The 22,603-nt window shown below is 39.6% G+C and overlaps 4 protein-coding genes across 5 annotated transcripts in view; 2 read left to right on the forward strand and 2 right to left on the reverse strand.

The window, feature by feature from the left end:
• LOC117407634 (piggyBac transposable element-derived protein 4-like) overlaps positions 1-22,603 on the forward strand; it is a 60,269-nt gene that overhangs the window by 30,942 nt on the left and 6,724 nt on the right. Inside the window, exon 3 of the mRNA XM_059017954.1 lies at positions 16,740-16,937. Within this exon, the coding sequence (XP_058873937.1) occupies positions 16,778-16,937 (160 nt within the window). The 5' untranslated portion in view covers positions 16,740-16,777. The remainder of the gene's footprint in view (positions 1-16,739; positions 16,938-22,603) is intronic.
• Positions 1,295-4,259, forward strand: LOC117971053 (zinc finger protein 420-like). The gene is made up of 2 exons (XM_059018126.1): positions 1,295-1,631; positions 2,343-4,259. The coding sequence occupies exons 1-2, from the start codon at positions 1,364-1,366 to the stop codon at positions 3,047-3,049; spliced, it is 975 nt and encodes a 324-aa protein (XP_058874109.1). The 5' UTR covers positions 1,295-1,363; the 3' UTR covers positions 3,050-4,259.
• On the reverse strand, positions 6,246-14,893 carry LOC117971052 (zinc finger protein 300-like). The gene is made up of 3 exons (XM_059018074.1): positions 14,168-14,893; positions 10,601-10,921; positions 6,246-9,887 (listed from the first exon to the last, which is right to left on the reverse strand). Exons 1-3 carry the CDS (start codon positions 14,493-14,495, stop codon positions 9,277-9,279), a joined length of 1,260 nt encoding a protein of 419 aa, XP_058874057.1. The 5' UTR covers positions 14,496-14,893; the 3' UTR covers positions 6,246-9,276.
• On the reverse strand, positions 18,069-22,595 carry LOC131724952 (zinc finger protein 583-like). 2 transcript variants are annotated; one of them, XM_059018104.1, is made up of 4 exons: positions 21,811-22,595; positions 20,926-21,246; positions 20,075-20,200; positions 18,069-18,317 (listed from the first exon to the last, which is right to left on the reverse strand). In XM_059018104.1, exons 1-4 carry the CDS (start codon positions 22,136-22,138, stop codon positions 18,310-18,312), a joined length of 783 nt encoding a protein of 260 aa, XP_058874087.1. In that variant the 5' UTR covers positions 22,139-22,595; the 3' UTR covers positions 18,069-18,309. The 2 variants fall into 2 exon arrangements, with proteins under 2 accessions (XP_058874087.1, XP_058874086.1); XM_059018103.1 differs by having other exon boundaries at positions 18,075-20,200; positions 21,811-22,429.

The raw sequence follows: 22,603 nt of genomic DNA on the forward strand, positions 1-22,603 counted from the left end.
ACAAAGCCAAACCTAACTCCCTCTGGGAGTGCTAACTAAACTATACAGATTACCTTTCTAACTGTTGGCTAATCTGCTTACTGACAAAATCCAAACATTCACAATATTACAGTTACAGAAACACAGGTTCAAGTTCACTGATTCAGTAATACAGTCTGTTTGTCAGGACTCAGCTCTCTAAACAGGTCCTCACCCTCACACAGCCACACAGGCTTGTTTACTCAGGGCTTTCATACCCACCTTCTCCCAGTAAATTACACACAGCTGACTCAGGTTAGCTGATCACTTAAACTATCAACTCTTTACCTGTTTGTGAGGCATTCTGGGAAATGAAGTATTTTCAAAGACTTTTAAATGGCAGGACTACATTTTTCTTCCTACATTTTATCACAGTATTTAAGCCACGGGGTACAGACTTTGGGTTATGTGTGGCCCCCAATATACTTCCCCTCCATAACTTTTGCATATTATTTGTTTATTTAGCAGACGCCTTTATCCAATGCGACTTACAGAGACTAGGGTGTGTGAACTATGCATCAGCTGCAGAGTCACTTACAACTACGTCTCACCCGAAAGACGGAGCACAAGGAGGTTAAGTGACTTGCTCAGGGTCACACAATGAGTCAGTGGCTGAGGTGGGATTTGAACCAGAGACCTCCTGGTTACAAGCCCTTTTCTTTAACCACTGGACCACACAGCCTCCATATACTTTATATACACCACCTACTGGATTAGGGTTTGTTTGGAGTATTTTAAAAGATACATTCATTCGAACTGTAGATGCAAACCCTGAAAATGCATCACCGACTTAGCCATGGATGTTTTAGAATATGTTTTGTAATGAAAAGTTTAAGGGTCAGTTGAACAGAAAATGCATTTCAAATTCCAGTCTAACACATACAAAGAATACTTTGATACAATCCCTGATTCGAGGCAAATACCACAGAAGGTTGAGAGGAGTTGTGTGTTTTATTTAACAACACAAACCTATAAAACATGGAAATGTGGGTGGGGGTGAAATGTTCTTTTATGTTTTTAAATTAAAAAAATCTATTTCAGTTTCAATTTGAGGCATTGATCACCCCTCTGCCGCAAATACTTTACAAGCAGTGTTGGATCCAGCCTCATTCCCAGCTCAGGATAATGTCACTGGGAGCACTATATCAGTTTTAAAATAAATAAAAATATTACAAAAAGCACCTCTTCAGAAATTGTTCCTCCGGAATGACCCAATGACATCTCAGAAGATTTCTGACAAGGGGCTAGTAAGAGTTTACTTTTTTATATATATATAATTTTCTTTCACACAGATCCCAAAGAGAGCCATGCTGTACCTAAATCTGAAGCACAGGAGGGGCCAAGGATGGAAGCAGTTTACACACAAGAGGAGCCCTTTGACCAGGAGTGGTGTGCAAGTCTAAAGCAGGTTACAGAGCTGACATGTGTTAAAGATGAAGAGGTCCCTCGACTGGAATGTGTTCCTATTAAAGAGGAATTCATAGAACAGGAATGTGTCCCCATCGCAGAGGAAGTTCCTACTGAAAATAATGTCTGTACACTTGAGGAGAACAACCAGCTGGGATCCAGCCTGTGTGATGATTGTCCACCTGAATGTGAACTGGGATTTAGAGGTAATTATACAAAACAAGCAACATGGGGCTGCCTGTTAACCTTGCAGAAATGAGTTACTAAACTGCAGAGGTGCACTGAAGATTGAATTTCTGGTAATTTCAACCACTATGTCAATGGCTTGCAAGTTGCAACATAACTGTCCTTGCTGCTGTGGCATCTGCTAGATGTGCATCCACTATCATGTCTGTTTTGAATGCTGTTAGATCTTTGCATGTCCCTGTTTCTGGTAGACTGTTTGCAGTTGTGCTGCTCCCACAGCTTTATAGTGGTGCTGGGATCACATGACTCATCAATGGGTGATGCCAAATCCAGTCGGGTTGCTAAGTGTCACCAGAAGAAACATTTCAATACAGCACTTGCATATAAACTTGATCTTATACTTTTATTCCTCAAAGCGATATTAAGTGGGGTGGAAATCAGTGACTGGTACATGTGAGTGATATTAACCAGACTGTGTTAATAATCAAAGGGATGTTCTCAAGCATTTGTACTTATTGACACCCATTATATTCACCATGGCAAATTTCAATGTGATGATAATAAAAGGAGGCTGGTATTAACAGGAGTGATATTAAGCAAGTTTGACTGTATTCTCATCAGAGTTCACTCTAGGAGTTGGTCATGGTTATGAGGGGAAGCCCTGCAGAAGAGTGAATGTGTAAGAATGCTGTACAATAACCTTTGTCTCTCTTCTCTCTTCTTTTCTCTAGCTGCTAAAGGATATCTCACAGGAGATGCTCCATTTCCCTGTGCTGATTGTGGGAAGAGTTTCAGTTGTTTATCACAGCTTAAAAGACACCAGGTTGTTCATACAGGAGAGAAACCGTATCACTGTAGTGAGTGTGGGAGGAGTTTCACACAGTTGGGAAATCTCAAAACACACCAGCGTCTTCACACAGGAGAGAAACCACACCAGTGTAATGATTGTGGGAAGTGCTTCACTCTATTAGGAAATCTTAAAAAACACCAACGAGTACACACAGTTCAGAAACCAAACGACTGTAATGTATGTGGGAGACGTTTCACTCAATTAGGAAGTCTTAAAAGACACCAACTAATTCACACAGGCGACAAACCACACCACTGTAATTATTGTGGGAAGAGCTTCACTTTATTACAAAGTCTTACAAAACACCAACAAATTCACACAGGAGACAAACCACACCACTGTAATGAATGTGGTAGGAGCTTCAGTCAATTAAGAAGTCTTAAAAGACACCAACTAATTCACACAGGCGAGAAACCACACCACTGCAATAAATGTGAGAAGAGGTTCTCTCGATCAGAATATCTTAAAGATCACCAGCGCATTCACACTGGAGAGAAACCACACGTCTGTAATGACTGTGGGAAGAGCTTCCGTCAATTAAGAAGTCTTAAAATACACCAACTACTTCACGCAGCAGTGAAGCCCTGAATGCTAAATGTTGAGAAAGTTTTAATCTGGTGGGACACCTTAAAAACCAGGAAGACAAAATCCCTGTCACTCGAGAGATTAACGTCATTAATAAAAACTAATCAGAGTTAAAAATAATTTCTTAACAAGAAATTCCTTTACAAAGACTCCTCAGAAGTGTTTACTGCACAGGCTGCTTTTACACTTTGAAACAGACAAGAGGATACCATTCCGGTCATGAGACATCAGAGCTTCAAACGAAACAGACACTTTGAACAGATTCCAAAGAGGGAGACACTATTTCACCCCCTCGCTGGTAAGAGAGAGACGTGCCCGGATGTTTATCTCGTGGAAGATGTTGCTTTCCGATATCCCACTGAGACTGCAAACATTAATGAAGCAATCTATTGATGGGGACACGTGGATCCTTGAAGGACTTCATTGCCTTTGTGTCAATCTAGGGGTAGGTCACAGAACTAAAAAACACACCCTCTTAAAAAAAAAACCCAATAATATAATATTGATTTGATTGGCTAAGCCACGTGTCCTCCCATCTGCTGGTAATAAAAGCTGTGCATCTTCCACAGAGGAGGGTGGATCTTGAAGTTCGATACGGGTCTCTGAAAATTCGCCATTTCCTGTCTGCATTACCACAATAACTAATGCCTGTACTTGAAAACTGCCAGAAAACTCTGCTCGTCGACTACTAAACACTTTATTGAAACCAGAAGGGAAAGACTGTTGCAGCGCTACAAAGGCAGGACTGTGACTTGGCTTCTTCACGTCTAAACCCCTGGAGCAAGGTGTAAACGCTGGGCTTCTCTTTGCATCCCTCCAGGCTGGACCGCGCAGCAACGACCATCGCAGGATTGGTATTCTTCTTATTCATAGGACTGCTTTATTTCTTCAAAAGTCTTGCACGGGTAACTGCAACTATATGATGTATTGAATTTGTATGATCGTTTGCTGTTGAACGTTGTTAATATGTTTTATTAAAGATGGTTTTAAAATAAGTACATACTAAATATAGTACAGGTGTAGTATGTGTAGGTGATGCTTGATGTAGGTGTTTCTGAAGTATTGCCATAGCTAGTAGTTTTTCTTCAAGGTATTTAGCTTCTGAATAAACTTTATTTTCTCAAGTAGTTTTTTTCTTTGTTTGTTAAACAGCACTATCAAGCATTTAGTGGAACCCAAGACGTAAAAGATATTGTTAAACTGAGCCATTCTAATATTATTATTATTATTATTATTATTATTTATTTCTTAGCAGACGCCCTTATCCAGGGCGACTTACAATCGAAAGCAAATACATTAAGTATCACAGTACAAGTAATAATACAATTAAGAGCAAGATAAATACAATGTCTCACGTGTTTGAAGTAAAAATACACATTCACACCCAAGTAAGAACCTCCGATCCTGCTGAAATAAGAACTTTATTTTAACTTGGAATATGTGCGTCTGTGGTGGACCAATTAAACCTGAGACATACAGCATAATTAAAACATTTCCATCTATGACAGAGAGCGAATGAATCCTAGTTGACAATCTCCCTCCCGACCTGTGGGGGCGCTGTGTAACAGGAACAGAGCGCCTCGTGCTGGTTGGTCTGGCAGTTCATTCCAGGGTCAGTCGGAAGCCAGCCAGCCAGGAAGGGGGCGGAGTCACAATGCCCAAAGTCATCGCTCTAAAGCGGTACGCGATGTGTCAGTCGTGGATTGGCGGAGACGTGACTGGACTAGCTATCGCAAGGGGCGTTACTCGAGGTATAACTGGGGATGTGATGATGTAATCTGTTCCTTTGACGTGGTTACGGAAAGGACCCATTTAGGAAGCAGATGTAATTAATTTTTATTTATTATTATTTATTTCTTAGCAGACGCCCTTATCCAGGGCAACTTACAATTGTTACAAGATATCACGTTATTTTATACATACAATTCCCCATTTATACAGTTGGGTTTTTACTGGAGCAATCTAGGTAAAGTACCTTGCTCAAGGGTATAGCAGCAGTGTCCCCCCACCTGGGATTGAACCCACGACCCTCCGGTCAAGAGTCCAGAGCCCTGACCACTACTCCACACTGCTGCCCTAATAATGATGAGTGTTTTGTGTTTTGTTAGCACTCTCTGTCTGGAAGTGATCGTGTCTGTGTTTAGTGTAGTTATGAAGTGTCTTATCATTGATTGACTTGTTTTGCATGGAGCGATACGCACGGCTGTGTTGTGTGTGTTATTCCTGAGCAGGGCAAGCCCCTTTGCCACAGCATCACAATAACTTAATCAAGTGAAAATGTGCGACTGCAGCATTTTAAAATGCAGATATTGTTGAAACATTATCATTTGCTTTAGCAATTTGTTATATTGTAAAATGTATGTATCCCAAGTTATGTTGCATACTGTATTTAGATCATTTTATTAATGCTGTGATAGGCTGAAAATGTTCTGACTTAATATGTGTGAATAATGCATGAATGGCTGCAAAGATACCTATTGGATTTCAAAGTTACTGTTTTTAAGTGAGTTGTTACCTTTTTAAAAATGATTTTACAAATAAAAATGCAAATCACAAGAACCTTGAAATATCTTAAGATTGTAAAACTCTTGAGTTTGGGTGGTAGAATATCTACGAGACAAGAGTCTAGTAAATCCATATAGATTGTATGTCTCCCAATTAAAATATCATTCTGTATAAAGTATTAAGAACATGTTCTTAAAACACGGTAAGGTGTGATTGGTTAAAAACTGTTTGAATGAGAAGAATGCAGGAATGATTCCAAAGCTACTGGCCTATCGGATTTCAAAGTTACTGTTTAAGGGAGTTTTTAAATCATTTTACAAATGAAAATTCAAATGACATTTAAAATCACAAACACCCAATTAAAATAACCAAGTCATTATACATGGAGTATTTAGAACATGTTATTAAAACTTGGTTTGATTGGTTATTTATTTAACTAAAGGCAACACATGTTTCAATTATCAATTATTCTAAATAATATCATTTTTAGAAAAAATATGGAAAAAACACTCAAACAACCTTTCTGATTCAACTTTTATTTGTTTTATAATAAACAACTAATAACACATAACTAAAAGAGCAGGTCAAAAGAATATAAATTAACACAAATTATTATTATTATTATTATTAATAATAATAATAATAATAATAATAATAATAATAATAATAATAATAATAATAATAATAATAATAATAATAATAATGATAGATAGATAGATAGATAGATAACTTGGCGACCATTATTATAGTAAATAATACAAGACACATACATGCATATTTCTACCCCATTACCAGAGATTTCTTGCTAAATTTTGCACAGAGAAAAATACAAACAGACTTCCTTTGGAAAGTGTGGCCTTTTTAACCTGCAATATGGAGTGTGTTTGCTTTCATTGTATTGTATTCCAAATAACCATGTAATGCAAACCTCTCCAAGATGTTATTTAAATGTACCATTTAAAACAATTGTCGTCCCAGTAAAGGTTTCACTGGGTAAGTGATGTATTGCTGCCTGGACTTTATTTTAGTTTAGTTGAAGGTGGCTTGGCTTCAAAATGGTAAAACTCAACATTGTGAATGTATTTAATTTATTAAATTTACCAATATTTTTTGGTTAAATTCAAATATAATCAATCAACGTAAAGCAGCACAACATACCGTTTTAAATCAGAAATTGTAAGAATAAAATTCAACCTGAAGGGTTCTACCACCTTAAATACTGTCTTTGACTTATGAAGCAGTTTGGTGTGCATTCTGGGAGCTGTAGTTCAAACTGCAGAGCGTGTCTATCAGATTGCATTGTTTCACAGCTCCCTCTAAACTACAAATCCCAGAGTGGCCTGCTGTGCACTTAACACCGTTTTGCTGACCCAATCAGCAAACGACTCGTGTAACAAGTACACTCCTTCAGGGGAGTGACAGGATATCCTACCCCGTCAATCATGCCGACACAAGAAGATGATTGGTTGCTTTTGTGAAACGGCCCAATCGGCCAGGGAGTTGTTTCCAAACATACCGCTTCAGGGGAGGGATTCTTTTTTGAGAGAATTTCACAAAGTTCTGGATACCAGGCGCTTATTTTCTCAGGAACGGTTTAACATCTCACAAAACCCTCCACGCTTTCACAACATTGCAAGTGAATGGAACATGCGTGTTTGTGGGCAATTTTGACAAACCCCGCCAAAAGTTATTAAACTGCAAAGTCAGGAGTTTAAAACGGGGCACCCAGTTCAACCCTAACTATAGTTGCGCTACCGTGGCAACAGAACCCTAAACTGGCCAAATAAATCCTGTTATCAGTGACGTTAATACGTCATCACCTTCAGTGTAGTGTGTATTTCAAGACTTATTAGAAAGAGCACTCCACAAAAGCTCCTTACCTTTCAGTTACATGGCAGAAACGAAGGAGCATTGGAGACCTTGACTGGAACTTGATGCAAAGGGAGAAAAGTTTCTTTTAACACTGCTAAAACAGAATCTTGAATCGTTTTCACACTATCCTATTCAAAAGCCACTATTTACAGAGATCCACGTAGTCTTTAATACTTCACAAAGAACCATGCTCAGAAAAGCATTTTGAAACATTCCATCTCCTGCTCTGGGCTTACTGAAGAAATTTTGCTGAATGACTACAGTGCATTACCAAGCATAGACATTACTTGTTGTTTTCAAAAGAGTTTAAACGTTAATTAACACTATTAATGAACATGACTAATAATGGAATAATCTGTGTTAATTAGGGTTCCAAGCCAAAGACTGGGGAAGCCCATTGTTATTGCTGTGTTTATTATTATTATTATTATTATTATTATTATTCCGCACAAACAACATTGCAGAGTTATGAAAACGCATACGTAAGTAGATGCCTATGGCTGAACAACCAGACTGGCGTCCCCGAATGAAAAAGTCACATGGTTCGACCGCCATATTGGATCTCGTGGAAACTTTGGGAATTTTTCAAAACTCTTGCTGTTAAAAACAACTTAAGGTGGAACTGTGACAATGGCAGCAGATATTTAGCAATGGCCTATAAAAAAAACATATGATCAATCGAGGTCGAGCGAACAATTACTTTGCCCGCTACGCTGGATTGGCGCCAAATATTCAACAATCTTCTTGTCTTAAACGGCAAAGTCAATCGACACCTAAATTGGCCCGCATGTTCATGACCAGGTCCTTTCTTCCATTTGTAAAATCCACGCTTTTTCATTTGAAGGCATGGTTTGACTCACAAAGGATTGGTCTGGGGCACACTCATGTAGACCATTGGCGTTGCTTTGAGCTCTTGAATTTTCAAACAAAATGAATTCAGGCGTGTCTGCATGTAACTGTCAGTGTGCTCTTTCACTATAGCGAGTCTGATTAGCCAATCAGTAACACTTGGTATGGTGCTCTTAGAAAACAGCTTATATTCAAAATTGAATTACAGTGCAGGTGTATCACAGCTGTATTTGAATCATGAAATATATTTTACATGTGGTGCGTACATACATAAATCACCGATATGATTTTCCATAACACCAACATGTTTTTTTTAACAATACACCTTTATTTATTAGACCAGCAAATTATCAATGTTTCATTCAGCAGCTACAAGATAGGATTGTCCACATTTAAAAAGCAGGGTATGTTGTGTCCAAGTTTTTTCCCCCCCAAGAAGTGTTTCCTGTTTATTTTGGATTCAGGACAGACAAAGACAGCACCACATCTGAAGAGAATATTTCAGTTTTTAGGAATAATTCTTTTAAATTATTTTTGTAAAAGCAGAAGCAATTACAATCTATTTAATAGATTATTAATGTGATGAATGGTCCAAACAAGATGTTATAGTTCATATTTTTCACCTATGACTGCAGGTTTTTGATCTGAAGTGATTCAGAGTAACACTATTTATCAAGCAAGTATATTCTTTTGTTTTCAGTAAATATTTCTGTATTTTAGTCACATACACCCCTGGTGTTTAGATGTCCTCAAGTGGCTTCAATTCTGTGAATTCTCATGTGTCTCTCAAGACCCAGTAACTTACTGAACTTCTTCACACATTCAGTACAGGGATAGGGCTTCACTCGTGTGAATTTATGGTGTCTTTTAAAGTATGATATGTGACTGAACCTCTTCAGGCATTCACTACATTGATTTCTTTTTTGTGAGTCCGTTGGTGGATTTTCAAGGAACTTAAAACAGGTGAATCTCATCCCACGTTCTGTACAGTGATGAAGTGTCTCTCATGCATGACTGCACTGGTGTCTTTTAAGGTTTGATAAACAACTGAATCTCCTCCCACACTCAGAGCAGTGATACGGTTTCTCTCCTGTATGAATGCGCTGGTGTGTTTGAAGACTTTCTAATCGTGTGAAGCTCTTCCCACACTCCGTGCAGTGATAAGGTTTCTCTCCCGTGTGAACACGCTGGTGGATTTTAAGATTTTGTAACTGCGTGAAACTCCTCCCACACTCAGTGCAGTGATGAGGTTTATCACCTGTGTGAACGCGCTGGTGGATTTTAAGCTGTGATAAACGACTGAATGTCTTCCCACACTCAGCGCAGTGATAAGGTTTCTCTCCTGTGTGAACACGCTGGTGGATTTTAAAATTTTGTAATTGCGTGAAACTCCTCCCACACTCAGTGCAGTGATGAGGTTTATCTCCTGTGTGAACGCGCTGGTGGATTTTAAGCTGGGCTACACGAATGAATGTCTTCCCACACTCAAAACAGTGATACGGTTTCTCTCCTGTGTGAATGCGGTGGTGGATTTTAAGATGTGATAAACGACTGAAACTCTTCCCACAATCAGCACAGGGAAACCGAGTCCCTCCAGTGTGATTCCCTTTAGCAGCTAGAGAAAAGAAGAGAGAAGAGAGACCAAGGTTATTGTACAGCATTCTTACACATTCACTCTTCTGCAGGGCTTCCCCTCATAACCATGACCATCTCCTAGAGTGAACTCCGATGAGAATACAGTCAAACCTGCTTAATATCACTCCTGTTAATACCAGCCTCCTTTTATTATCATCACATTGAAATTTGCCATGCAGAATATAATGGGTGTCAATAAGGACAAATGCTTGAGAATATCCCTTTGATTATTAACACAGTCCAGTTAATATCACTCACATGTACCAGTCACTGATTTCCACACCCCACTTAATATCGCTTTGAGGAATAAAAGTATAAGATCAGGTTTACATGCAAGTGCTGTATTGAAATGTTTCTTCTGATGACACTTAGCAACCTGACTGGATTTGGCATCACCCATTGATGAGACATGTGATCCCAGCACCACTATAAATCTGTGGGAGCAGCACAACTGCAAACAGTCTACCAGAAACAGGGACATGCAAAGATCTAACAGCATTTGAAAGAGGCATGATAGTGGGTGCACATCTAGCAGATGCCACAGCAGCAAGGGCAGGTATGTTGCAACTTGAAGGGCATTGACATAGTGGTTGAAATTACCAGAAATTCAATCTTCAGTGCACCTCTACAGTTTAGACATTAATTTCTGCAAGGTTAACAGGCAGCTCAATGTTGCTTGTTTTGTATAATTACCTCTAAATCCCAGTTCACATTCAGGTGGACAATCATCACACAGGCTGGATCCCAGTGTGTTGTTCTCCTCAAGTGTACAGACATTATTTTCAGTAGGAACCTCCTCTGCGATGGGGACGCAATCCTGTTCTATGAATTCCTCTTTAATAGGAACACATTCGAGTCGAGGGACCTCTTCATCTTTAACACATGTCAGCTCTGTAACCTGCTTTAGACTTGCACACCACTCCTGGTCAAAGGACTCCTCTTGTGTGTAAACTGCTTCTATCCTTGGCCCCTCCTGTGCTTCAGATTTAGGTACAGCATGGCTCTCTTTGGGATCTGTGTGAAAGAAAATTGTACAAAATTATAACTCTTACTAACTAGCCAGGTTCCTCTACAAAGCCAGACCCTTGTCAGAATTATACTGAGAGATGTCATTGGATCATTCCAGTGGAACAATTTATAAGGAGCTGTTTTAAATATTATATATATATATATATATATATATATATATATATATATATATATATATATATATATATATATATATACATACACACACACACTGATATAGTGTGCCCAGTTGCATTACACTGAGCTGGGAATGAGGTTGGATCCAGCGTATTTGTGGGAGAGGGGTGATCATTGCCTCAAGTTGAAGCTGAAATATATTTTTTAAATAAAAAAATAAAGAACATTACACCCCCACCCACATTTCCATGTTTTATGTTTGTGTTGAACCACATACACACAACTGTGATCAACCTTCTGTGTTACTTGCCTTGAAGCAGGGATTATATGAAGAGTTGCACACCAAAAAACGTGATAAAAACACCAATCCCACACATTTCCAACTATACCTGTCAATTTACTCCTGAAGGGTAGCCTTTTCACTGACCGCATTTTGACTGAAAACGTGTACGCTATCTGCCACATAACCCAAATGCTAAACAACTTTCGTTTTAAAACGCGACATCCGACATTTCTGTTTTTTAAAAAGCAAAATATCTCAAACGGCCAATCAGCCTCACGCATCACAATTGAAAACTGGATTATGACTGAGATTATTATTATAATATATTCCTTAGCAGACGGCCCTTATCCAGGGCGACTTACAATTGTTACAAGATATCACATTATTTTTACATACAATTCCCCATTTATACAGTTGGGTTTTCACTGGAGCAATCTAGGTAAAGTACCTTGCTCAAGGGTACAGCAGCAGTGTCCCCCACCTGGGATTGAACCCACGCTGTGTAAATGACAGCGGAGAATAGATTTTGGAGTCCAATTAATTATACAGAGCAGATAAATAAACTAGCTGATCGTGGGAAAATCTACATTTAAAATACCTGAACTTTTGATGGAACAGATGTATAGAAAGGGAAAACGCATCTAACCAAACACTAGTAAATATGGCCACAATTCTCTTAACGCTGTGTTTCATAAAGTTGTGTAAAGCAGGGAGCATTTGCTTAACATTTGTGTGATGAGCTGAGCTGGTCTCGTTTCTGTTTTACAATAACCGCATGTGAGCAGGATGGCTTTGCAGGGGTGACGTCAGTTTTAATAATATGCCTACAGCCGTTGCAATTCAAACAGCGGTGAAACTGCAGCTTTGTTTGGCTGACGTCTTCCTGCCACCAGTTTGGGGACATTTATATAAAAACACCTGAACCAAGTTATTCATCTTTGGATGTCATTTACTGTCAGGGTGGATTGAAAAAGGGTGACGCGGTTCACTCAGCTGTTTGTTATTTTATTATTAGTTGTTTATTTAGCAGACGCCTTTATCCAAGGCGACTTACAGAGACTAGGGTGTGTGAACTATGCATCAGCTGCAGAGTCACTTACAACTACGTCTCACCCGAAAGACGGAGCACAAGGAGGTTAAGAGACTTGCTCAGGGTCACACAATGAGTTGAGGTGGGATTTGAACCGGGGACCTCCTGGTTACAAGCCCTTTTCTTTAACCACTGGACCACACAGCCTTTATTTTATCCCAAGCTATCTGTTTATTTTGGTTCGAACATTTCTTTTAAAATTTGCTTTGGATTGTAGGCTGTTAAGCGTTATATTCTAATAGGTACAGTTTTTCAGTGGGGGTAAACGGTAGGTACTTTTTTCAGACATTTTCTTAATTTTCACACAATACATTAAGGGTTCAGCTGCTTCACACTCTAAGGTGTGACTTGAGCAAGACTGCCTTAAACATTTGAATACTGTATCTTTATGAAACAGTACACAAAGCAAAAATAAACCTGCTGCACAGAGACGGTCGTGGTTTTTTTTCTTCATGCACTGCAAAGGAAACAGTGTTAAGGTGTTTGCCATCCTTTCCCAGACTCTGGAGATGCAAGACCATTTTAAACAGAGTTTACAAACCATATCCTCAGTTAAAGTTTTAAACAGCTTGGGGTAGATGTACTGAAGTGTTGCATCTGTCCCAATTGTTGCAAACCACATGCAAACCAGAAGGAAGTGTAGCGTGAAATGTACTAAACAAACGCAACGCTGTCAGCATCACTTTAACGGATGCTTTGCAGCCGCTGTTCTTATTTGCTCTTTAGCTGTAAATGGATATGTAATTCTGGGCGTTCACGCAGAAATGGACAAAAACAGGGTGGAGATGAGGTATCAAAAATATTGTAATTAGATGTAATAAGATGAGATGTATTTTGCATTTTTTAAAACTGTATTTCATGTATTTCTCTGTATTTAAAGTATTATGGATGTTCTTGTTGTTACTGCATCTTAGGGCAGCAGTGTGGAGTAGTGGTTAGGGCTCTGGACTCTTGACCGGAGGGTCGTGGGTTCAATCCCTGGTGGGGGGACACTGCTGCTGTACCCTTGAGCAAGGCACTTTACCTAGATTGCTCCAGTAAAAACCCAACTGTATAAATGGGGAATTGTATGTAAAAATAATGTGATATCCCTGATTAAGGGCATCTGTTAAGAAATAAATAATAATAATAATAATAATAATAATAATAATAATAATAATAATAATAATAATCTTGTAAAGTGCTTTGTGATGGTGGTCCACTATGAAAGGCGCTATATAAACTAGACTGATAATTTATTGTCCCTGGATTTCACACATCTGTGGACCTGTCACCGCACCCCATTTATTTTACTAGCCACAGTTTGGTCTTTACATGATATCCCTGTAACCTGAAGGACAGCCAGTGAAGTCTCCTAATTAGACTGGTCAAGATTTAGCAATATAGACTAGCACTGCCTTATTGTCTATTGAATAACACCAATGCAAGTCTCTTAGTGAGACTGGTCAAGGGTTCAATTTAAATTTACAAACACAGACCAGTACTTTCATATAGTCTGGATAATGCATTAGAGTGGTATAATAATATTGGGACAGTAGAGTCGAGTTAGCGAGTTTTACCATTATATACTGTTCTTTTCGTTAATTTAGACTAGGGGAGATTTACAAACATAACCAGTACTGTCTTCTAGTCTGGATAACTAAACACACCGATGTAATATTAGGACAGTGGAGTGGAGTTATTAACAACACCCATAAGCACCATAAAAGCGTCTGGAGAGAAATTCTAACCAAGACCTTACCTTGAAATAATCCCTGGTTCTCGATCCTCTGAAAGTCTTGTTCATTGCAGTCGGGGTTCATGTTTCTGAGAGGTTGTTTAATGTCTGCATCTGCAGCGTTCATGCATTCCCGCACTGCTTTCAACTCGCTCTCTGATATTTCCAATCTCAGCTTCAGACTTTCATTCTCTTTCTCCTTTCCAGCCATTTCCATTCGGAATTCAGTGAATTTGCCGCCGACAACTTTTGTGATTTGGCACAAGACGGTGTCTACAGCCGCTTTCACTGCGTGCTCGATGGTAGAGGCGAGCTCGTCTTGAAGGAACGACACGGAGACGCTGACGTCCATCTTCACTGACTGTTAGTGTAGCAGGAATCCGCTTTGCTTTTAAATGTTATATATATAGATTTTTTTTACTGGAAAATTAACATTCATATAAAATCATAGATTATTCTGTTGTGATTAGAAAATAAAAACAGACTCGTTTGACTTTGCAAGGCGTAGCTTTCGACTTTCGCAATTTGAACTTGAACGCGTTTGTTTTCTCAGTAAAAAGTCAAACGGACAAGCTATTAAACATCTCTGTCCGTTCTGAAATAAAACAGAAAAGGGACTGTTTGTCTCCAGAACTCCATGAAGGTGTTTATAAATCACTAGGGAACATTTTACACCCCAACCTAATACTATAAACACCAAAAACATACCCTGCTAAAAGTGACCGCTTCCCTCCCCAGCACCTAAACAAAGCAAACGATTCGACTTCCTGGAAGAAATAAAAGCGTCACTAGCAACGGGGCGTGTCTGGTTGGAAATGTCGCGTATTATTGGCTGCAGAATAAACCCTAAACCCAGATGGCGAGACTGATTGGCTGATCTGTCGAACAAGGGCGGGATCGCGATGACGCGGTTCTGAAACTGGATACCCAGAGTTATAGCCATGTTAGCTCAAACTGCGTTGTGTTTTTTTTTTTTTTTTTTACAGCTGAATGTCTTGTTCTGGATCCGAAATGTAGCCAGTTTCGTTTCTCTGATTTGTACTTGTACCCGGAGCTTGCTGCGCCGGCTGCTATTGGCTGCTGTCTTTCTGACGTCACACGCAGCGTCTAACCCAACCCAATATTCCCTAATAACACTTGCAATGCATTTACGACTTCAGAGTTATGACTTTAAGGCTATGACATTATTATTATTATTATTATTTTACATTGCATTAAATTATGTGTGTGTGGGGGGTCAGGAATAGATGTCAGGACTGCCCAGTCCCTGACCACATTCCAGCGCCTCCTCAAGACTCACCTCTTCAGACAGCACCTGTAGAACTCCTCTGTTTTTCCCCTGGGACACTATCACCCTTCATTTAAATGCGCTTTACTTGCTCTTATCTGCCCCCTATTTTACTGCATGTACTCCTGTACTTCAGAGTACTGTAATCTGCCAAGTGTTTAATCTGTAGTATTTTGTATTTAATCATATCCTGATGTAACTATCACTGACACTGTTATCTGCTGTATTATTGAATCGTATTTTGTCACACTTGTACTTGCTTGAACCAAAGTCATTGTATTTATCTTGCTCTTAATTGTATTATTACTTGTACTGTGATTCTTGAAATGTATTTGCTGACGATTGTAAGTCGCCCTGGATAAGGGCGTCTGCTAAGAAATAAATAATAATAATAATAATAATAATAATAATAATAATAATAATAATAATAATAATAATAATAATAATGTACAGACAAATTTTGAGAAAATGTCCCTACAAAGATAGTAACTCCTGAAAAAAAACGACGTTGTAAAACACCTTTTTAAAGAACTAAATATGCCTTAGAAAAAAAAAAAAGAAAGTGCCAAAATATTTAGTTTGTTGTCGACTTTCACCCCGTGTGGATTTTTGTCTGATTGGAGTTAGAAATAGCGAATAAAAGAATAAGTTTAACAGTTTTGCATCGCCTAGAATTTTAACATTGAGACATAATAATATGAACGTAATTTAGATCTTTTATTTAACATCATGTAATCAAAGAAACTGCTAAAGGGTATCGCGAAAGTCTACACGTAATCGCAGTACAGTATTAGAATTTTTCGTTAGGTATATGGAAATGTACAAATTGAATGCAATTCAGTATCTTAGCGTAACATTGCTCAGCAGGTTTCATTAGACTTTAAACGTAGTTCATTCTATAGGGTGATGCTAAACTTTTGGCCATAGCTGTAGGGTTAGCTTGGGCTATTCAAACCCATTGATGTGTTCCATAGTAACTTCTCATGCATGTAGATATGTGTCTGATATTAAAGGTTTATCTAATGTAACAAACGTTAATAGAAGAATCTCCGTGTTTTAGGGGTGGAGTAGCCTTGCATGCCTTTTGAAAGATGCTTCAGTCTGTTGCAGGTCACAGAGGAATTCATATTACAAAGGTGCAGCAGATATCAAGAACCTTTCAAATAAGGCTTGATGTGTGATTTTAAATACTATTGGATTAATACATAATATAGTTTTCTAAAGTGTGAGTGCTGTGGAAATTAAAATAAAAGGACTTTATATGCAGTCTGAAATGACAAACTAAAAGTCTTGTCTCCTTTTCTTCAGTGAGAACGGATCAGCTTCACTCAAAGGAAGTTTCTGAGATGGAAGCAGCTCACATCAGCCCAGAGCTTCCTATTCGATGGGTTGTTTCTGCAGACAGGACTGTTGAGATCAAGGAGGAAGTGACTGAGCTGGGGTGTGACCAGGCCAATGAGCGGATCCTGCAGGAGGAAACGCCACCTTCTAGCATCACTGAGAGAGGTGAGTGAAACTGGAATGCAGATCTATAGAGGGGGGCTTTATTGAAAGAGGGAAGAGAGCTTGAGGAATACACTGCGTTAGGGAGTCATTTATTTTAGTTTGGCTTCTTCACTGTACTTCACCTGAAAGCTGTTGACAGTCCAGTTCGTTTACATTCCCCATCAATAATTCCCACCCCTTTTTTGGAACCTGCTTGTGGCAACACCATGTCACTATATGCCAATACTATTGATGCCCTAATTTACATGGAAACAGTGTTTCTTTCTCAAATAGTATAAACTGGATCTATTGTACACATGAAAGTGGATTGTTTTTAAGATCAGGCTGTAAATATGTGAAATATGTGTCGAAACATGTAGCCACATGCCCAGACTGCCAGCGAGTAGCGCCGGGTCGAGTGCGCCCCGCCCCTTTGGTTGCACTGTCGATTATTTCCACTCCTTTAGAACGCATTGCAATGGACATAGTGGACCCTTTGCTACCTTCTGACTCTGGGTATACGCATATATTAGTAGTGGTAGATTATGCAATGTGATACCCGGAAGCAGTTCCATTGAGGTCCACTAGTGCAGCTGCGATAGCCACAGAGTTAGTGCAGATAATGGCTAGAGTAGGGATCCCCAAGGAGATCTTGACTGATCATGGAACCAACTTTTTGTCTAAAACGTTACAGCAAGTGTATAAAATATAAAATACGTCCCATCTAGACATCTGTTTATCATCCACAGACAGACGGTTTGGTGGAATGATTTGATCAGACCTTGAAGCAGATGCTGAGGCGTTTTGTAACTCAAGAGCAAAAACATTGGGCATCAAGTCTTCCCTACCTCCTTTTTGCAGTAGGGGCACATGCTTCACTACATTTTTGGATGAGCCTTTGTGCTCCTCCCGCCCCTCTCTCAACAGATCGAGGATGCCGCGAGGCTGTCGGCCGTACAAGAGCTCAAAGGGGGAGAACCCTGTCGATCTCTGCGGCACCTCTCTCACTGCAAAAAGGCAGGGAAGAAGCGATGCCCAATGTTTCTGCTCTTGGTTCACAAACCGCCTCAGCGCCTGCTTTCACGTTTGATTAAAATGTGCAGTGCTCAGGTGCTCCAACAACGACAGACACAAAGTTCAAGGTTCAAAACAGTTCTTTATTTTCTTTCTTTTGTGCTTGAGACTCTTAAATAGCAATGCTGGCTCTACACAACAATGTGTATTGCCAGCGTATAAACCACGGGGTTCAGTGAAATAATAATAATACAAAGAACAACACACAACACAGACACGATCGCTTCGAGTTTAGGTGCGGTGCAAGGCAATTACAGTGACAGTCGTGCAGTGTAGTCCGGGCTCCATGCTGGCCTGTAGCGACAGCTCCCGGTTCGTGTTAGCCGTCTAACAGTGACAAACACAGACAGTTAGTTTCCACAAACAAACAAAACACTTAACTCTCACGATACACTTTTCGCAGTCCGTTTCCTTTCTCGGTCATTCTCATAACCACATCAAAGGAACAGGTTACATCGTCACATCCCCAGTTATACCCCGAGTCACGCCCCCCTGCGATAGCTAGTCCAGTCACGTCTCCTCCAATCCATGACTGACACATCGCGTATCGCTTTAGGGCGATGACTTCAGGCATTGTGACTCCGCCCCATTCCTGGATGGCTGGCTTCCGACTGACCCTGGAATGAATTGTCAAACCATCTAGTACGAGGCGCTCTGTTCCTGTTACACAGCGCCCCCACAGGTCGGGAGGGAGATTGTCAACTAGGATTCATTCGTTCTCTGTCACCTCCCCCATCAAATCGCACTGATTGTAGATCAACAAGACAAACAGAAGCACGCATATGGAACCTGCCAGGCTCCAACATGGACTGGCAAACAGTTACACCTGGAGAATCCCCATTACCCCATAACTATAAATCTAGAAATATATTTCAACACCACACTCATTTCAGAGCCTTGTTATATTTATTAATCTGGTTATTTTTTAGTTTCTCTTGAAGCATTTTAATGAGAAAGCATGAAGGGAACAGGCAACACATCCTCAGAACAGCTACAGTGCAGCACAGCCTTTGCTGTTTATTTTGGATTCATTTCATACCAGGAAAGCTCAACATAAGAAGGGAATATTTCAGATTTTGAAGTTTTTCTTTAAAATGGTTTTTGTAAAGCAGACTGTGAAGACGATTTGTCCAGCGAGTTGTACACTTTAAGACAGTGTCCCTTTGTGTGTCCACTAGCTGTGATCTAAAATAAAACCCTTAAAACTAAATTAAATTATTTAAATTAAAATTCTAAAAGGGTGACATTCAATCTCAGGTTACAGATTAAACTCAGTTGTTCAATTTTCATTGTAAAACTGTATATCGGGGTGTTACATTGCATTCAGAGGTTGTCAAAAACACAACTATATTTGAGGTATGAAATTAAGGATTGGTCAAAGCTTAGCATTGACTTGAAAGAGCTGGAGACTAATGGGGATTTATAATAATCCTAATTTTCAAACTAAGAGGCTCAGCAGTGCATGAGACAAAAGTAGAATCTTGCAGACACAATTACAATCTTATTAATGCGACATAACAAAATCCGAATAGTCTACAAGATGATGAACGATCCAAACAAGATGTATTAGTTCATATGTTCCATCGGTCAGTGTGAGTTTTTGATCTGAAGTGATTAGGAGTAACACTATTTATCAAGTTTATTCCTTTGTTTTCAGTAAATATTTCTGTATTTTAGTCAAATGTACTTTTGGTGTTCAGGTCGCCTCAAGTCACTGAAATTCTGTGAATTCTCTTGTGTTCTTCAAGACCCAGTAACTGACAGAACTCTAGTGTGAATTTTTTGGTGTCTTCTAAGGTTTGTTAAGTGACGGAAACTCTTCAGACATTCGCTACATTGATAAGATTTCTCTTTTCTGTGAGTCTGCTGGTGGATTTTCAACGAACTTAAATACGTGAATCTCTTCCCACACTCAGAGCAGTGATAAGGTTTCTCTCCTGTGTGAATCCGCATGTGTGTTTTAAGGTTTTGTAACAGCGTGAAACTCTTCCGACACTCAGTGCAGTGATAAGGTTTCTCTCCTGTGTGAACGCGCTGGTGTTGTTTAAGATTTTGTAACTGCGTGAAACTCCTCCCACACTCACTGCAGTGATACGGTTTCTCTCCTGTGTGAATAAGCTGGTGTCTTTTCAGCTGTGATAAAAAGCTGCAAGTCTTCCCACAGTCAGCACAGGGAAACGTAGTCCCTCCTGTGTGATTCCCTTTAGCAGCTAGAGAAAAGAAGAGAGAAGAGAGACCAAGGTTATTGTACAGCATTCTTACACATTCACTCTTCTGCAGGGCTTCCCCTCATAACCACGACCAACTCCTAGAGTGAACTCTGATGAGAATACAGTCAAACCTGCTTAATATCACTCCTGTTAATACCAGCCTCCTTTTATTATCATCACATTGAAATTTGCCAAGCTGAATATAATGGGTGTCAATAAGGACAAGTGCTTGAGAATATCCCTTTGATTATTAACACACTCCGGTTAATATCACTCACATGTACCAGTCACTGATTTCCACCTCTCTTAATATCGCTTTGAGGAATGAAAGTATAAGATCAGGTTTATATGCAAGTGCTGTATTGAAATGTTTCTTCTGGTGACACTTAGCAACCAGACTGGATTTGGCATCACCCATTGATGAGTCATGTGATCCCAGCACCACTATAAAGCTGTGGGAGCAGCACAACTGCAAACAGTCTACCAGAAACAAGGAAAGGCAAAGATCTAACAGCATTCAAAACATGCATGATAGTGGATGCACATCTAGCAGGGTCACAGTAGCAAGGACAGTTATGTTGCAACTTGCAAGCCATTGGCATAGTGGTTAGGATAAATTGAGCTGGAATTACCAAAAATGTGAATCTTCAGCACACTTCTACAGTTTAATAACCAGTTTCTGCAAGATTAATGGCAGCTCAATGTTTCTTGTTTTGTATAATTACCTCTAAATCCCAGTTCACATTCAGGTGGACAATCATCACACAGGCTGGATCCCAGCTGGTTGTTCTCCTCAAGTGTACAGACATTATTTTCAGTAGGAACTTCCTCTGCGATGGGGACACATTCCTGTTCTATGAATTCTTCTTTAATAGGAACACATTCCAGTCGAGGGACCTCTTCATCTTTAACACATGTCAGCCCTGTAACCTGCTTTAGACTTGCACACCACTCCTGATCAAAGGACTCCTCTTGTGTGTAAACTGCTTCTATCCTTGGACCCTCCTGCGCTTGAGATTCAGGTGTAGCACAGCTCTCTTTGGGATCTGTGTGAAACAAAATTATACAAAAGTAAACTCTTACTAGCCCCTTGTCAGAAATCTTCTGAGATGTCATTGGGTCATTCCGGAGGAACAATTTCTGAAGAGGTGCTTTTTGTAATATTTTTGTTTATTTTTAAACAGATATAGTGCACCCAGTGACATTATCCTGAGCTGGGAATGAGGCTGGATCCAACACTGCTTGTAAAGTATTTGTGGCAGAGGGGTGATCAATGCCTCAAATTGAAACTGAAATACATTTTTTTAATTTAAAAACATAAAAGAACATTTCACCCCCAGCCACATTTCCATGTTTTATAGGTTTGTGTTGTTTAATAAAACACACAACTCCTCTCAACCTTCTGTGGTATCTGCCTCGAATCAGGGATTGTATCAAAGTATTCTTTGTATGTGTTAGACTGGAATTAGTGTTAGCAACAACACTCATAATAAACACTTTAAAGGTGTATTAAGATACATTCTAGTCAAGATCTCACCAATACAATTGACTAAAAAGATATTGAAAGAGTTCCAATGACCAAGCAATACCATCAAAAAGATCAACCTTACCTTGAAATAACCCCTGGTTCTCGCTCCTCTGAAAGTCTTGTTCATTGCAGTCGGGGTTCATGTTTCTGAGAGGTTGTTTAATGTCTGCATCTGCAGCGTTCATGCATTCCCGCACTGCTTTCAACTCGCTCTCTGATATTTCCAATCTCAGCTTCAGACTTTCATTCTCTTTCTCCTTTCCAGCCATTTCCATTCGGAATTCAGTGAATTTGCCGCCGACAACTTTTGTGATTTGGCACAAGACGGTGTCTACAGCCGCTTTCACTGCGTGCTCGATGGTAGAGGCGAGCTCGTCTTGAAAGAACGACACGGAGACACTGACCTCCATCTTCACTGGTTTCAGTTTTAAACTGGTCTTACTTTGCAAGGAGTAACTTTTGTGATTCAGAATCCTGCAGAGTTCTGATAGAAATTAAAGCTCGCTCGTTTTCTCAGTAAAAGACCCTGTGTTTCAGAATTACTTTTTTGAAAATATATAAATACTTAAGAAGCAGTTTTACCCAAACTAAATACATAAACAGCAGGTTATACAAATTAATGCTTTAAAATCAGCAAAGACTGCAGCTCTCTCTCCAGCATAAACAAAACAAACGCTTCTATTTCCTGTAATGAAATGAAGCGTCACTGGCAGTGGGCGTGCCTGGATGGAACCGTCGCGTATTATTGGATGAAGAAACCCCTTTAAACCCAGCATGCGAATCTGATTGGCTGAGCTTCGAGGCAAAGGCGGGATCGCGATGAGAAGAGGCGGGTATGAAACTGGATGCCGGAGTCCGCCATGTTGGCTCCGACC

Source organism: Acipenser ruthenus, chromosome 58, assembly GCF_902713425.1.
Source record: "Acipenser ruthenus chromosome 58, fAciRut3.2 maternal haplotype, whole genome shotgun sequence".
Classification (NCBI taxonomy): domain Eukaryota; kingdom Metazoa; phylum Chordata; class Actinopteri; order Acipenseriformes; family Acipenseridae; genus Acipenser; species Acipenser ruthenus.